Genomic DNA, 17,843 nt, shown 5'->3' on the forward strand with positions numbered 1-17,843 from the left:
AGCGGGAGCAGGTACAGGGTGTAAAGGTGGCAACCACACCCGACACTTTTCCCTGCAATCGCAGGAAGTGCTACACCTCCCCCCTCACCCCCATCCCAGGCCCCAAGAAGACTTTCCACATCAAGCAGATGTTCACCTGCACATCTGCTAATGTGGTATACTGCATCCGCTGTTACCGTTGTGGCCTCCTCTACATCGGGGAAACCAAGCGGAGGCTGGGGGACCGCTTTGCAGAACACCTACGCTCGGTTCGCACTAAACAACTGCACGTCCCAGTCACGAACCATTTCAACTCCCCCTCCCATTCCTCAGACGAGATGTCCATCCTGGGCCTCCTGCAGTGCCACAATGATGCTACCCGAAGGTTGCATGAACAGCAACTCATATTCCGCTTGGGAACCCTGCAGCCCAATGGTATCAATGCAGACTTCACAAGCTTCAAAATCTCCCCTCCCCCTCCAGCATCCCGAAACCAGCCCAGCTCGTCCCCGCCTCCCTAACCTGTCCTCCCTCCCACCTATCCCCTTCTCCCACCTCAAGCCCCACCCCCATCTCCTACCTACTAGCCTCATCCCGCCCCCTTGACCTGTCCATCCTCCCTGGACTGACCTATCTCCTCCCTACCTCCCCACCTACACTCACCTTTACTGGCTCCATCCTCACCTCTTTGACCTGTCTGTCTCCTCTCCACCTATCTTCTCGTCTATCCATCTTCTATCCGCCTCCCCCTCTCTCCCTATTTGTTTCAGAACCCCCTTCCCCTCCCCCATTTCTGAAGAAGGGTCTAGGCCCGAAACGTCAGCCTTCCTGCTCCTCTGGTGCTGCTTGGCCTGCTGTGTTCATCCAGCTCTACACCTGGTTATCTCAGATTCTCCAGCATCTGCAGTTCCTACTATCTCTTGTCCAAGTAATACAGCTGGATGAACACAGCAGGCCCGGCAGCATCAAAGGAGCAGGAAAGCTAATGCTCTGACGCTGCCGGGCCTGCTGTGTTCATCTATCTCATTGTCCAAATAATGACGTTTTTCGCTCCACCCCTCCAACGTCAACTGCTTGTGCCCCACCCCTCCACCAATAGGAAGTCATATTGTAAGCTTCCTTACCCGACAATAAGACGCTGTGTGACAAACAGGAAAGGCAATAAAACCATAACAAGGTGACGTAAAGGCGTAGGCAACCGTACAAATAAAATAATGTGGAAAAGAAAAGATAAGATGGTGAGTGTAGGGATGTGGCTACAAAGTGGCAGTGATGATGGGCAACAGCAACAGCAACAGAAGAGGAAGGCAGCAGGTTCGTGTGATCACAATGCCGATGTTATTCCAGAGGAGAAGGACGTATCTGAGCTCAGATTTAAGGCTGACAATGAGCAGAAGTGGGATGATTCCGATTCACTGTGGAATTTGTTACTAAATTACATGGAAACCGCTTTAACCTGGCACAGACCAAGATATAGCATTGTAATGTTCATCTGCTGTAATGTTCTGTTCTGGTAAGAATGAGATCGGCGAAATCCCTCCCCAAAATATGCGGGAAAGCATACAGAAGTGGGCTTGGGCATGCTTAACTTTAGCAACATTCTGTTCGGTAGCTGAATTTGATTTATATGATATTGCATCAGTCTTAATATTGATAGTAAAATGTTATTTAAAGCTGGCTTCGGGGATCTGCAGTCTGCGCGGTTATTTTTCTGCGTAATACTGCAGACTCTGTCGCATAGGTTTCATCTTGCAGTCCGATAGATTGCGCGATTTTTTTGAGTGTTTGCATCTCCACAGCATGTTGGGGATTATGATTCACTTTGGATGATAGATCTTAATGCGTCATCGCTCATTCAATTGTTATCAGCGCGTAGAGTGGAGTAAACAATGTCCAAATGTGCAAGGGAAGCATTAGGGCCGGTACGGTGGCTCAGTAATGACCACTGCTGCCTCACAGCGTTCGATTCCACCTTCGGCTGACTGCTTGTGTGGCGTTCGTACATTTTCCCCATGTCTGCTTCCTCCGGTTTCCACCCACAATCCAAAAATTGTGCAAGTTAGGTAGATTAGCCATGCTAAATTGGACCCATGGTGTCCAGGGATGTGCAGGTGTGTTAGCCATGGGAGATAGAGGGTTACAGAGAAAGTGTAGGTGGATGAGTCTGGATGGGATGCGCTTTGGACGGCCGGAGTGGGCTTGTTGGGCCGAATGGCCTGTTTCCAAAGTGTAGGGATTCTATGGAATTGTACTAAATGGATTCAAGCTTTATGTTTTTGAGATTAAATGCAAGAATGGAAGCTTTATCGAGCAACGTACACTTGAAAGCAATGCATGGGTCCTGCATAACGTGCAATTTGAAATTGCAGTTGTTGAATTTCTTTTTTTTTACCTTCTGTTGTGCCTTTCAGGTTTCTAGCTTCAACGTCTTGGAGGCTTTATTCCCTTCTTGCTTTGGGCTTCCTTTTGTTGGTTGTTATGGAAAACGCGAGAGCTTTAATTTTGTTGGCCATGAAAGGTAAGGAGGATGCGTAAGCGATGTCCCTCTAAAAATGTTATCAAGGTTCAGAGAAGATGAGATAGTTTCCATATTGTTCATTCATGGCTTACCTTTTTACATGTCTGAGAACGTATAACGACATATCGAAAGATGAAACGTTATAAAAACCGAAAGAACCGCGGATACTGTAAATCAGGAACAAAGACAAAGTTGCTGGAAAAGCTCAGCAGGTCTGACAGCATCTGTGAAAGGTACAAACAGAGTTAACGTTTCGGGACCGGTGACCCTTCCTCAGAACCGAGAAACGTAATAACCTTGGAATGGCTTGTTGGTGGCGTAACTCTGAAATTGCTCCTAAATTTCTAATTTGTGTTTGATTTACATTTGAGTGAGCTGAAGATTTCATTTTAAATAAAGGATTAACAATATTCTAGATCTTGGTCTGCTGAGATCAGGAAAATATTAACTTTAACTAAGAGATAGTATGAACTGCCGATACTGGAGAAGGGTCCCGACCTGAAACGTCAGGTTTCACGCTCCTCTGATGCAGCCTGGCCAGCTGTGTTCCTCCAGCTCCACACTTAAGTTTAACTAAGTAGCCTGTTACCATTGCTTCACCTTGTCGCCAAGGCAGTGAGAGAGCTCGGGATTATGTGATGCCATCACTTCCAGAAACGATATATGCTGTCTGATTAGCATTTCAGTCAGATTAAACCACTGAAATGGCATTTCCCCAAGTCTCTGGCTGTGGACATCCACCTCCCCCATCCTGCCCCCTCCCCCTACCCCCTTTTTAAGCACCCATTTTATTGCTACCACTGTAATCATTTCAAAAGTCAACCCTAAAGTAGTCTCAACTCTTTCAGAGACGTTTGGGAATTTAAGCCCTCTGTGGAGTCTCTTGGTCTGTGCTGGTAGAAGGAGAATTGACAGATGACTCAATTTATTAATAAGGCCATCAACTGGATATTTCAAATACAGCAACTCTAGTCTGTTGACTGATTTATGTAGAAATGAGTGAAAGCCTGTTCTGTTGCACTGTACCATTTACAATTTAATTGACGTAGGACTGTGTGTGTGTGTATGTGTGTATGGCTTAACCTTTTGTCAGGTACCTTGTCGAATGCCCATTGAAAGGTGTCCAAATACAACACATCTACTGGTTCTCCTCTATCCACTCTGACTGAGACTTCCTCATGAAACTCTAATAAATTAGTCAGACATAATTTTCCTTTGATGAAGCCATGCTGAGTCTGCTTGATTAGATTATGATTTTCCCCATGTTCTGCTATTACTGCATTAATTGATTGAATACTTTTCCAACAATAATCGATCTAGTTACTGACTTTTTACATCCCTCCTCTTTGCATCCCTCCTCTTTTTCTGTAGTTTTGTAATCCTCCAGTACCTCTCAAGAATCCAGGGATTTTTGTAAAATGACAACTCCTGCATCCATAGTTTCTGTAGCTACTTCTTTTAGGATCCTTGGATACAAGCCATCAAGGCCAGGGGACTTGTGTGCCTTTAACCCAATTAGATTGTTTAATACTACTCTCTAGTGATGGTACTTAATTCCTCCCCCTCTCCCATATTCTTCCACCATAAAGATTGATGCAAAATATCTGTTGACTCCTTTGCTATTTCTTTGGTTCCCCATTACCACCTCCCCAGATTCACTTTCTAAGGGTCTTATGACCCCTCTCCTTTTTAAATATTTAAAGAAGCTTCCATTGTGTGATTTTATGCTTCTTGCTTGCTTGCTGTTGTAACTTTATTTCCACAGTCTTTGATATCTTCCTTTGCTGGGTCCTGAATTTATCCCAGTTTTTGGGCTATTGTTGACTTCTCCTTTTATTTGCTTTTACTTTCAACTTAATATTCTCCTTTTACTTACTTAGTCAACGATGGTTGTTTTATCCCTCTCTTAGGATCTCTCCTCCTGATTCCTAGGGGATCTTTTACTTTGAGGTCATTTATTAAACCTTGCCCCCTTAACAGATCCAGGGTAGCCTGCTGCCTGGTTGGCTCCATGACATATTGCCCAAGGAAGCTATCGCTAATGCACTGTGAACTAGTTGAAGTATCTACCCTTTCCAAGTTGTTTGGGTCAATAAAAATGAAGATTTAAATCATGCACAATTATTCTTTTTATATGCTGTTGTTATTTGTTGATTTATATGCTTTCCGACAGTGTGGCTACTCTTTTTGGGGGTCTGTGCACGACTCCTATCATGTCTTCTTTACCTTGCTGTTAGTTGCCTCCACCCAAATGGACTCTTCATCATCTGAGGCTAGATCATCATTCACAACTGTCCTCATTTCATTTCTTGTTAATAGTACTACCCTATCATCTTTTCTTTCCCTCCTGTCTTTTTGAAAGGTCAACTACTTCTGAATGTTAAGTTTCCAGTTTTGACCTCCTTGTAGCCATGCTTCCATAATGGCTGTGAGATTGTATCCATTTATCTCTATTTGCGCCTTTAGTTTATCTCCCTATTCTAAATGCTTTGTGCATTGAAGTGGTGTAATGGTATTGCTACTACACCAGTACTCCAGATTATCAGTTAATACTCTGGGAACGTATGTCAAATCTTACCACGGTAGATGATGGAATTTAAATTTTATTAATAAAATTTGCAGTCGAAAGCTAGGTCTCAGTAAGTCAATATGAAACTACCATCATATGTCCCTTTAAAAAAAATTTATCTGGATAATCAATGTATGCTACACCTAAAGGATCGTGAGTGTCTTTTTTTTTAGGAGAAGCAAAGTTTAATTGCTTTTAATAAACTGGTATATATTGTTGCACCTTGTCATGAAGTAACATTTAATTTTTAAAAACTTTGTGCTTGGTGATAGCTTGAAATAAATGACTAGATTCTTTTATAAATTCTCCAAACAATATAATTTGTTAAAGGTTAAATAAAATTCAGCTGTGGTCCTTTTTGGATAATAATTACAAATAGATAACCATGGAATACACCAGGTAAATCATGTTATGATTCTGTCACAGTGAGTAATCCTTTGCAATAGATAACCAATGGCATGAAGTGTATACAGTGGGCATGCATTTCATCTTGCCAGATGTTGTTACTTTTTTTTATTAAGACCTGGTAGATATACTCTACCCTTGGGTTCAGAAGTATAAATATTAAGATTAAAGTAACTCTGACTTCACAGAGCATTGATTAGGCCACCAATGGAATACTGTGCGCAGTTCTGTTTGCCACACTATTGGGAGAGCATGATTGCACTAGAGAGGGTGTAAAGGAAATTCACCAGGATGTTGCCTGGGATAGAAAATCTTCATCATGAGAAGACACTGGATAGGCTGGGTTTGTTGTCCCTGGAGCAGAGGAGACGGAGGAAGGAACTGATTGCGGTGTACAAAATTATGAGAGGCTTTTGTAGGGTAGATTGTAAGAAAACTTGCACTGTGGCAGACGTGTCAGAGACCAGAGGGTACGAATTTGAGGTGAGGAATAAGTAGCTTGTGGGAAATCCAGGTAAAAGGTTTTTCCACAGAGAGGATGATAGAAATATCGAACCTTCTGCCTGAAGTGGGTGGACGCAGATACTGTTTCAACATTTTATGAAGCATCTGGATGAGCAGTTAAAATGCCAGGGCGCGTAGGCTATGGACCAAATGTAGCTAATAACGATAAGTATAGTTTCGATGTTTGGTGGTGGTCATTGATGTGGTGGGCAAAAGGGTTTTCACCCTCGTGCTCCCGTAAATAATTTAATCGAATCTATGATGCAATTTAGCCTGAAGTACAATAATACTTGCAGAATTTCGTTCATTGATTGGGATTTTGAAAATAAAAGAATCAAATATTCTTGAAATGAGAGTTTTGCTGTACAGTGGCAACTTTTAAACTCTCGTGTTGTGCTACCCCTCTGTTTGATCCTTCACTTGCACGACTAATAAGGTATAGACCAGTTGATCAAGGATTAAATGTATTTTATTTTCATATTAATAAGTGAAAAATACAAGACTTACAACTTGCACAGAATACTATCTGTTAAGGTGCAAAATGATCAGTCAGGGTTCTTTGTCCTATCGCTACGTCCCAGACGCAGTGCTGTTTTCATGAGTGTTGATCCCAGGTTCTGTCTGTCATTTATCATTGTCTTGGGGTTTATATCTACGTCTGGACCTATGCTTTTGTTGCTTACCCATCAATGCAGAGTGACAGTAATTGACAGTCCAACATCCAATGCCCTCCATTCTGCTTGGCTCCAGGTTCATTTTGTTTGAATCCAACAAGTATACATCTCAATGTAGCTTTTTGCCCTGTTTCTTGTTAGGCACAAACAAAAGCAATGTTCTGATCACAAAGGCTCTGCAAATCTGGTTTGCAATTATTAACCCCTCTTTTGTTACAGCTTATATTATTGTAGTGTTCACTAAAGTCCAAAGTCTACATCCACCTTCAACACTTCCCCTTCCCCCAACCTTTTGATTCATGTCTGACCAAATTGATTTGAATTTTGTTCAAAGAGGTGACCAGGTGTGTGGATAAGAACAATGTTTTTGATGTAGTCTACTTCAGAAAGGCTTTTGATAAGGTCCTACATAGGAGACTGATAGCAAAGGTAAGAGCCCACGGGATCCAAGGAATTTTGGCAAATTGGGTCCACAATTGGCTGAGTTGCAGGAAGCAGAGTGTGATGATTGAGGGGAATTTTTCTGACTGGAAGTATGTGACCAGTAGGGTCCCACAGGGTCTATGTTAGGACCCTGGCTGTTTGTAGTTTATATAAATGATGTTGACCTTGAGTGTAGGAGAGTTTATCAGTAGGTTTGCACATGGGGGCGACATGGTTAGTACTGTTGCCTCACAGCATCAGGGACCTGGGTTCAATTCCACCCTCAGGTGACTGTTTGTGTGGAGTTTGCACATTCTCCTCGTGTCTGCGTGGGTTTCCTCTGGGTGCTCCGGTTTCCTCTCACAGTCCAAAGATGTGCAGGTTAGGTGAATTAGCTGTGCTAAATTGCCCATAGTGTTCAGGGATGTGTAGATTAGGTGGGTTACAAGGGGATGGGTCTGGTTGGGATGCTCTGAGGTTCAATGTGGACTCGTGGGGCCGAAGGGTCTGTTTCCACGCTGTAGGAATTCTATGATCTATGATATGAAGATTGGTGGGGAAGTAACGAACGCGGAGGATAGTCTTATTCCACAAGAGGATATAGGCATGTTGGTCAGATGGAGTGATCAGTGGCAAATGCAATTCAGTCTGGATAAGTATGAGGTGATGCACTTGGGCAGGGCAAACAAGGCAAGGAAATACATGATGAACAGCAGGGGCATACGAAGCATTGAGAATCAAAGGAATCTAGGTGTGAATGTACGTCAATCCCTTTAAGGCATCTTAAAGTATGAATATTGTGTACAGTTCTGAAATCCACATTATTAGGAGCGATGTGATAGCACTGGGGAAAGGGTGCAGAGGAGATGTAGCAGGAGGTCGCTTGGGCTAGAGAGTTTTAGTTATGAAGAAAAATTGGACAGGCTTGGGTTGTTTTCCCTCGAGCAGAGGAGATTGAAAGAGGACATGTTAGAGATGTATAAAATTGAATGTTATATGTAGAGTAGACAGAAGAACATTTTCCCCTTGATGGAGGGATCAATGACTGGGATCATATGTGTAAGAAAAGGGGCAGAAGGTTTAGAGGAGATGTGAGGAAAACTCTTTTCATCCAAAGGGTGATGGGAATCTGGAGCTCACTGCCTATAAGGGTGGTCGAGGCAGAAGCCCTTGTAACATATAAGAAGTAGTTGTTCGTTAGCTCGCTGAGCCGGTTGTTTTGTAATGTGCAGATATTTCGTTACCCTTCTCGGCAACATCATCAGTGCAACCTCTAATCGTTGGTGTTCTGCTTCCTTCCGGATTTATATGATCCTTTGGTGTGGTAGTCTTGCTGCTTCCAGTTCTGTTGTTTTAGCAGCGGTCTGTATACAGGGTCTATTTCTATGCATTTGTTAATGGAGTTCCGTGTTGAGAACCAGGCTTCCAGAAATTCCCTTGCATGTCTGGTGTTTGCTTGACCTAGTATGATCACTTCTTCCCAGTCGAACTGATGGCCCTCATTGTCTGTGTGTATTGAGACAAGTGAATATTGGTAGTGTCTTTTTACTGCCAGCTGGTGTTCATCTGTCCTAGTCATCAGTTTCCTCCCTGGCTGTCCAATGTAATGTTTATTGCACTCGCTGCATTGTATTCTGTATATCACGTTGGTCTTGTTTACTGTCAGTATGGGGTCTTTAGTCTTTGATAACATTGGGCGTAGTATTGCGCACAAACCTACAGCAATCATGATCTTATGCAGTCTTAGGAGTCTGGTAGTCATTTCGATATATTTTTGATGCAGGGTAGTGTTGCTAGTGTCTTTTGTTGTACAGTGTCCTCTGATTGTCAGTTATTTTTTAGGCATCTGCGGACATAACTTCTTGGGTATCCGTTGTCGGTGAAAACTTTGTGTAGGTGTTCCTCTTCCATTTTCTGGAGTTCTGGGGTGTTGCAGTGTGATGTGCCTCATTTAAATAGTGTTTTGATTAAACTCTGTTTGTGTATGTTGAGGTACTTGCTACTGAAGATAAGGATTTTGTCCGTGTGTGTGGCCTTTCTGTATACTCAGGTCTGGAATTTGCATTAGTCAGTCTCTCTACCATTACGTCTAAGGATGGGAGCTGTTTATTGTTTTCTTCCTCTCTAGTGAAATTTATGTTTGCGAAGATGTTGACAAGTTGGTGGGTTTCTTCTACTTTTGTGTATTTTGATTATTATAAATGTGTCGTCCACGTATCTTGCCCACAGTTTCGGTTGGATTGTGGGAAGGACTGCATGTGCAAAGAACAAAGAACAAAGAAAATTACAGCACAGGAACAAGCCCTTTGGCCCTCCAAGCCTACGCCGATCCAGATCCTCTGTCTAAACCTGTTGCCGATTTTCCAAGGAGCTGTATCCCTCTGCTCCCTGCCCATTCATGTATCTGTCTAGATACATCTTAAATGACGCTATCGTGCCCATCTCTATCACCTCCGCTGGCAACGGGTTCCAGGCACCCGCCACTTTCCATGCATATCTCCCTTAAACTTTTCCCCTCTCACCTTGAAATCGTGACCCCTAGTAAGTGAGTCCCCCACTCTGGGGGAAAAAGCTTCTTGCTATCCACCCTGTCTATACCTCTCATGATTTTGTAGACCTCAATCAGGTCCCCCCTCAACCTCTGTCTTTCTAATGTAAATAATCCTAACCTACTCTCAACCTCTCTTCATAGCTAGCGCCCTCCATACCAGGCAACATCCTGGTGAACCGCCTCTGAACCCTCTCCAAAGCATCCACATCCTTTTGGTAATGTGGCGACCAGAACTGTACGCAGTATTCCAAATGTGGTCGAACCAAAGTCCTATACAACTGTAACATGACCTGCCAACTCTTGTACTCAATGCCCCATCCGATGAATGAAAGCATGCCGTATGCCTTCTTGACCACTCTGTCGACCTGCATTGCCACCTTCAGGGTACAATGGGAACACCCAGATCTCTCTGTGTATCAATTTTCCCCAGGGCTTTTCCATTTACCGTATAGTTCGCTCTTGAATTGGATCTTCCAAAATGCATCACCTCACATTTGCCTGGATTGAACTCCATCTGCCATTTCTCCGCCCAACTCTCCAATCTATCTATATTCTGCTGCATTCTCCGACAGTCCCCTTCACTATCTGCTACTCCACCAATCTTAGTGTCACCTGCAAACTTGCTAATCAGACCATCTATACCTTCCTCCAGATCATTTATGTATGTCACAAACAACAGTGGTCCCAACACGGATCCTTGTGGAACACCACTGGTCACAGTTCTCCATTTTGAGAAACTCCCTTCCACTACAACTCTCTGTCTCCTGTTGCCCAGCCAGTTCTGTATCCATCTAGCTAGTACACCCTGGACCCCATGCGACTTCACTTTCTCCATCAGCCTACCATAGGGAACCTTATCAAACGCCTTACTGAAGTCCATGTATGTGACATCTACAGCCCTTCCCTCATCTATCAACTTTGTCGCTTGCTCAAAGAATTCTATCAAGTTGGTAAGACATGACCTTCCCTGCACAAAACCATGCTGCCTATCACTATTAAGCCCATTTTCTTCCAAATGTAAATAGATGCTATCCCTCAGTATCTTCTCCAGCAGCTTCCCCACCAGTGACGTCAGGCTCACCGGTCTATAATTACCCGGATTATCCTTGCTACCCTTCCTAAACAAGGGGACAACATTAGCAATTCTCCAGTCCTCCGGGACCTCACCCGTGCTCAAGGATGCTGCAAAGGTATCTCTTAAGGCCCCAGCTATTTCCTCTCTTGCTTCCCTCAGTAACCTGGGATAGATCCTATCCGGACCTGGGAACTTGTCCACCCTAATGCCTTTTAGAATACCCAACACTCCCACCGCACCACCCCACCGCCCCCCCCACTTATGCCGAGTTGACCTAGAGTAATCAAACATCTATCCCTAACCTCAACATCCGTCATGCCTCTCTCCTCAGTGAATACCGACGCAAAGTACTCATTAAGAATCTCAGAGACAGTAGGAACTGCACAGGCTGGAGAATCTGAGATAACAAGGTGTAGAGCTGGATGAACACAGCAGTCCAAGCAGCGAACCATTTCAACTCCCCCTCCCATTCCTCAGACGACATGTCAATCCTGGGCCTCCTGCAGTGCCACAACGATGCCACCCGAAGGTTGCAGGAACAGCACCTCATATTCCGCTTGTGAACCCTGCAGCCCAAAGGTATCAATGTGCACTTCACAAGCTTCAAAATCTCCCCTCCCCCTCATCCCAAAACCAGCCCAGCTTGTCCCCGCCTTCCTAACCTGTCCTTCCTCCCACCTATCTCCTTCTCCCACCTCAAGCCCCACCCCCATCTCCTACCTACTATCCTCATCCTGCCCCCTTGACCTGTCTGTCCTCCCTGGACTGTCCTATCCCCTCCCTAACTCCCCACCTACACTCACCTTTACTGGCTCCATCCCCGCCTCTTTGACTTGTCTGTCTCCTCTCCACCTATCTTCTCCGCTATCCATCTTCTATCCGCCTCCCCCCTCTCCCTATTTATTTCAGAACTCCCTTCCCCTCCCCCATTTCTGAAGAAGGGTCTAGGTCCAAGACGTCAGCTTTCCTGCTCCTTCGATGCTGCTTGGCCTGCTGTGTTCATCCAGCTCATTAAGAATCTCACTCATTTTCTCTGACTCCTCGCATAACTTCCCTCCTTTGTCCTTGAGTAGGCCAACCCTTTCTCTAGTTACTCTCTTGCTCCTTATGTATGAATGTGCAGTAAAAATACATGACCAATATTCACTTGTCTCAACACACACAGACAATGAAGACCATCAGTTTGGCTGGAAAAAAGTGATCATACTCGGACAAGCGAATGTCAGGAATTTCTGGAAGCCTGGTTCTCAGCACAGGACTCCATTAATGAACACATAGAAATCGACCCCGTGTACCAACTGCTGCGGAAACAACAGAACCGAAGTGACAAGACCATTACACCAGAGGATTATATAAATCAGGAATGAAGCAGAACACCAACACTTCAATTCGAGGTCGCACTGATGATGTTGCATAGAAGCGTAATGAAACATCTGCACTCCACAGAACAACCGGCTCAGCGAGCTAACAAACAACTGCAGTCACAACCCGAGCTACAAATTTTCTCTAAGACCTTAGTAACATTTAAGAAGTATTTAGATGTGCGCTTGGAATGTCAAGACATACAGGCTATGGGCCAAATGCTGGAAAATGGGATTAGAATAGATAAGTAGTGTTTTGTGAACAGCATGGGCTGAATGGCCTTTTTCTGTGCTGTTGATCTATGTGACACTATGACATGAGCTCCTGCGCATCATATTCTGTCATCACCTCACATCTCCCAAACACATTTGTTGATTTATGTGTTGCACTTCAATGTTACCAAGCAAGATTAGTACAGTACAAGCATTGCAAACAGTCTTAAGAATACATTTTAAATGCAAACATCATTTGTGCCTTCTAAACAGCTGATCTTTCTTTTGACAATGCTGCTGAGTGAAGTTTTTTGAGATACATGAAGGTTTTGCTGTCACCTCTGCTTCTATGTCTAAACATAGCCTTAATAAATATTCGGTAAATCAAAATGAACATTACAATGATTACAAGATGTAAAATGATCCTAATCCACAAATCTATATTCACATTTTCACGTCAATTTCAGGTAAGTACCCACCAAGTGGTTTCATTTATTTCCGCTACTTTTTTTGTACCTTTTCACTTTCCTGTTGCAGTTTATAATTTTGTTCCTGTACTTAGTACAGGCCTCATCTTACCATAATTAGATTTTCTGGCTAATTAGGCATAGAGTAAGAAAAATAATCAATACGCTCTGCTAATCAGTCTTCAATATTTTCTGTGGCATTAAGAGTTGCCCTTTGTTGTGGATGGATATCTGCCAACTCAACTTGCCCTACCCTAGAGGGTAAGGAAGAAATGAAGCTCCGTAATTAGTTGGGAGAACAAAGGATACCTCCATGTACAAATTCATTCTGATACAAAGTATGCACAATATTCCCTTTCTCCCTTAGAGGCCACATAAGCTATTTGTTTTTTACTTCATGCTCTGCCTTCATAACTCATTTTATTGATATAATCACAGTAGAGTTAAAGCCACATAATGCTTCCTCAGACCCATACTAGATCTGTATTTTCTTTCTGACATCCTGTGAGACAGGTTCCCATCATTAAGTTATTACTTTATATCACATTCTGTTGTATACATGTAATATATGACATGGTACTGTTTTCTGATTACTGCAATAACGTCCACCCAAAATTATATTACAAGGGTTATCAGTGGCCATATTAGGCATGGCTATTACCATTCCCTGCTCCGTGGAGCAGCTGGTTACTAATGTATAAATGTAGGTTAATCCTCTAAACTGGCCTGGGGTCGAATGGCTGGATTTCAATACAAGGTTTATAAATTGAGTCATTAATTGACTCACAAAAGTAACTCTCCCTGCTGAGAGATAGCAAGAATTGCAGTTGCTGGAGTTAGAAATAACACAGTGTGGCGCTGGAAGAACGCAGCAGGCCAGGCAGCATCAGAGGAGCAGGAATGTTGACATTTCAGGTCGGGACCGTTCTTCAGAAAGGGTTTTCTTAAGAAGGGTCCTGACCCGAAATGTCAGCTTTCCTGCTCCTCTGATGCTCCCTGGCCTGCTGTGTTCCTCCAGCTCCACACTGTGTTATCTCTACCTCTCCTGACTGTATCTGTTACAGTTTTTCTTGCTTGGTCATAGAATCGTAGAATCCCAACAGTGAGGAAGCAGGCCATTTGGCTCATCATGTTCACATTGACCCACTGAAGAGCATCCCATACTGACCCTGACCCACCCCCTCCCCACCTATCGTTGTAACCCTCCTTGTAACCTTGCATTTACCATGGCTAATCCACCTAGCCTACACATCTCTGGACATTATGGGCAATTTAGCATAGCCAATCCACCTAACTTGCCCATCTTTGGACTGTGGGAGGAAACTGGAGTACCCGGAGAAAACCCATGCAGACACGGGGAAAATGTGCATACTCCACACAGAAAGTCACTCAAGGGCAGAATCAAATCCGGGTCTCCTGCACTGTGAGGCAGCAGTGCTAACCACTGAACTACTGTGCCACGGTGTTGTATCACTGGGTTCCCATATGCCAAGCAAACACTTGTAATGGCATTGTTACTTTTTTTGAGCTTTTTTACTAGTCTACTAATATTTTTAGCTTGATGCCCAACATTGGATGCTGATAAATTTAGCAGTTCTCACTTGTGGTCTTCCTGCAGTCCCTTGTCCATCCCAAAGAATGTTTTCTAACTGCCTAGTGTGAATCTTTAACTTTGGGTTCAATCTAACAATATCCAGGGAAGTTACTAATCCCTGTTCCAGTTTTAAATCCCATTATCACGTCTTTGCTGTTTTCCCTTTTTCCTTTTCCCAAGTTGGGGCCTTAGCTTGCAAACCTAGTTGCTTGTGCTCCTTGCTCAAGTATCTGTTCAAGTAATTCCTTGGGTTACATCAGAACACCAAGTGGGATTGTAAACAGCACCAGTTCATGGCGTACCTTGCCATCCTATTATCCTCAGTTCCTTGGACGTGGTGGCATTTCTAGGCATGGTATTTCACTGGTCATGATTGTGGCTATAGTTGCTACAGTCGATGGGGTTCCTTTCTTCTTCTGATAATTCCACAACTTCACCAGAAAACGTTGCTTTTATTTTCCTTGTACGTTACACTACAATCTTTTCTGCATGACAGTTTTATGTCAGCACTGCTCTTTTTTAGAAAGGAGGAAATGTTTCCGCTAGTTGAGCTCCCAATTTGCGTCTAAAACAACTGACACTTTGCTTATCTATGCATATGGTTTGATTTACCTGGTCCATTGTAGTAGTAATATCAACAATATGACAACAGGAACATTCAAATCAGGTGCTGTTCTAATTGTATGTTCTTTCATTTCCTGTTGAAAACTTTTCACCTGTTGTTAACAGGCCGAAGCTTGCCAGGTTTAATTGAATCAGAGGGAAAAAGAAAACCGAAAGTAAGACTGTGCGTTCCACTTTCCCTTGAAGTGTGTGCTTTCTATCTGTCCCATTCTAGCCAGTATTTGATCGCTATCCATGAGATAGCAAGGGTGAGGCAACTTTACAAACAGTAATAGCTGAAATGTCTGATCAAATGTCTTTAGCTGCTTTTCCTCAAAGCAGATTTTGCTTTTGGTAGGTTGCTGTGCATTGACTACTGCTTGCTCCTTCTCTCAGCAATTGTCTTTCCATGCTTAATTATCTTGTAAATAGCAAAATAACAACTGTTCTTATTTACAGTTCTTTATTTAGACTGATTTCTTATCTTCTTTGTGACTCAGACACCCTTAACATCCTCTAATTTTTGATTTTTTTTCCATCTATATTTTCTTTTTGAGTTTAACCTTATTCACCTCACAGTGTAAGCATATTTCTTCACCAGGCCCCAGAGAATAATTTACATCTGGTTCTTCCAGATTCATTTCTTGGATTTTTTACTTGCAGTGGAATATTCCCAAAATTTGGTGAACACCTTTCTGTGAGTTCTATGCCTCACTGTTATCATCTGATGGTGCTTCTCGTGCTCTTGGTCCCTCCTATCCTAACGTATCCAACATAGTGTTGATTGTTATTTTGTTTTCAATTGATTGAAATGATACCAACTGGCTTTATTTACGATATACTAAGTGACCTAGCCTATTTTTGGGAACAAAAAGGTCCCAACCTGTTGGACCTGGACCACAACTTCTTGCCCCAATTCTACAGGTTTCACCTTTCCATCAAAATAGGCTTTACTTCATTTTTGCTTTCTTCCCATGTTTTACTGCCTGATAGTCTACAAGTTTCCCAATAATGTCACAAACTTCTCATGGCTTATTGTGACTAGCTCTGGTTCAGAAAGGCCAAATCCCAGCAATAAATACCTTTATTCCTGTCTTTGACATATGCACAGTCATAACAGTAGAACTGGATATTACATTTCTAACCACACAGGGAGAACTACATTGCATATGGAGTTGTTTTGTTGTAAGTTCCTTCTTGTAATCACCTTTTGACTTCTGTTCATTCTTTCTACTATTCTGAAGGTGGTAAGCATTGTGGAATTTTGGATTGCCAAAATCTTGCATTACCTGGTCAATGACGTGAGAGCCCCGATCTGACTAAATGCTGTGTGGCAGTTCCCATCAGGTGAACACCTGTCTGCGTATAAAAACAAAACTATATATTTTTGTAGGAAAAGTTTCCACCCTTTTTGTTGAATGTATAATCAATCTCCAAAATGTATTTGAATTAATCCTTGCATGAGGGTAGTGATCCCACGTAATTAATCTGCAAGTTTTCCAGGCTCCATTCACTGGTTGCATATACCTCAGCTCTCCTTCCTGAGCTTACTGATCCATGATGTGTTGAGCACATAGCACTTCACATCTTCTCCCATCCCAGGCAACAGTGCAATTTCTTTGTTCTGTTTACTGTAGTCTCCAACCCTGATGTCCTCAAATGTCATGTAACTGATTATTTGATTTCTATCCTATCTGGTATTGTATACTTACCTTGCTTCACTACCAGTTGTTTGTCAATTAAATACTAGATTTTCATCTGTTCCACTCAGTTGGGCATTCTGCTTCCAGTATCTGTCTCAGTATTATGTCTCTGACTGGGCTTCCACCAGGTCTTAGACCTTAACTCGTGAGACAGCCACAATGACTTTTCTCCTTTCCCCTTTGTACAAAAGGTGAGTGGACCATACATAATCCCTGGGTGAAGATGGGGAAAAAAAATTTGAACTGTAGAGACTCTGACAAGAGGTTTGAGATAAGTAGAATTTGGGGTACAGAGAATGTGCCAGTAGCCATTGATTTCTGTAACTACTGTTTGCCTGCAAGATCAGTCAAAATGATCACTTGTTACTGTTTATTTTTGTGTGTTCGCTTACCGATCTTTAACCAAGATTTCAGCTAACATTTTACATTTCAGATCTGACTTTCCAAGTTGAACTGTATGATTGATTGATTCAGTAGTTCTTCTGTTACTTATTGGAAAAACATGTACTGTTTTGAAACCCAAATAGATGAAAGATTTCCAGCTATCAATTTAAAAAAAAAAACAAAATGTTTCATGGATTTGGTAAAATAGTTCATGCTGCTCATACATTTGTTATAATGTTCTGTTTGCCAAAGTTTTATGGAGGACTCACTGCAGTTTGTTATAAAATAAAACAAGAACTGCAGGTGCTGGAAAGCTCAAACAAAAACAGAAATTACTGCAGAAACTCAGCAGGTCTGGCAGCATTTGTGGGGAGATAGAAGGATCACTGGATTCAACGTGAACTCTGTTTTCTCTCTACAGATGAGTTTCTCCAGCAATTTCTGCTTCTGCCTTTGTTGCTCTGAATGCAGTATTTGAACTATATCTGTGCAAGTATTGGTGGACATGTTGCAAAGTGCTAAATCCTTTCTCCTTTTGAGTTTATAACATTAATATTTTATCTAGTTTAACAGACAAATGCAGTAGACATGGTAATGCGTGTGTGATTTTGCTAATACTGTAACTTTTCAATAGGTTGGAAGAAAAGGAAAGGGCTGAATGGAAGGTATGTGCCAAAATAAACTCTTTAAACTCGGAGATAGTAGGAACTGCAGATGCTGGAGAATCTGAGTTAACAAGGTGCAGAGCTGGATGAACACAGCAGGCCAATTTGTTCTGAAGAAGGGTCTAGGCCCGAAAAGTCAGCCTTCCTGCTCCTCT

The 17,843-nt window shown here is 42.7% G+C and overlaps 1 protein-coding gene across 3 annotated transcripts in view; it reads left to right on the top strand.

The window, feature by feature from the left end:
* Window positions 1-1,083: 1,083 nt before the first annotated feature.
* Window positions 1,084-17,843, top strand: part of retreg1 (reticulophagy regulator 1) — a 167,893-nt gene continuing 151,133 nt past the window's right edge. The window contains exons 1-3 of one of the 3 annotated variants that reach the window (XM_048611916.1): window positions 1,084-1,492; window positions 2,391-2,497; window positions 17,658-17,688. In XM_048611916.1, coding sequence (XP_048467873.1) covers window positions 1,194-1,492; window positions 2,391-2,497; window positions 17,658-17,688 — 437 coding nt within the window. In that variant the 5' untranslated portion in view covers window positions 1,084-1,193. Of the gene's footprint in view, window positions 1,493-2,060; window positions 2,091-2,390; window positions 2,498-17,657; window positions 17,689-17,843 lie in introns of those variants that run through there. The other 2 variants (XM_048611932.1, XM_048611923.1) reach the window with 2 other exon arrangements.

The sequence above is a fragment of the Rhincodon typus genome, chromosome 2, assembly GCF_021869965.1.
Source record: "Rhincodon typus isolate 14 chromosome 2, sRhiTyp1.1, whole genome shotgun sequence".
NCBI classification, from domain to species: domain Eukaryota; kingdom Metazoa; phylum Chordata; class Chondrichthyes; order Orectolobiformes; family Rhincodontidae; genus Rhincodon; species Rhincodon typus.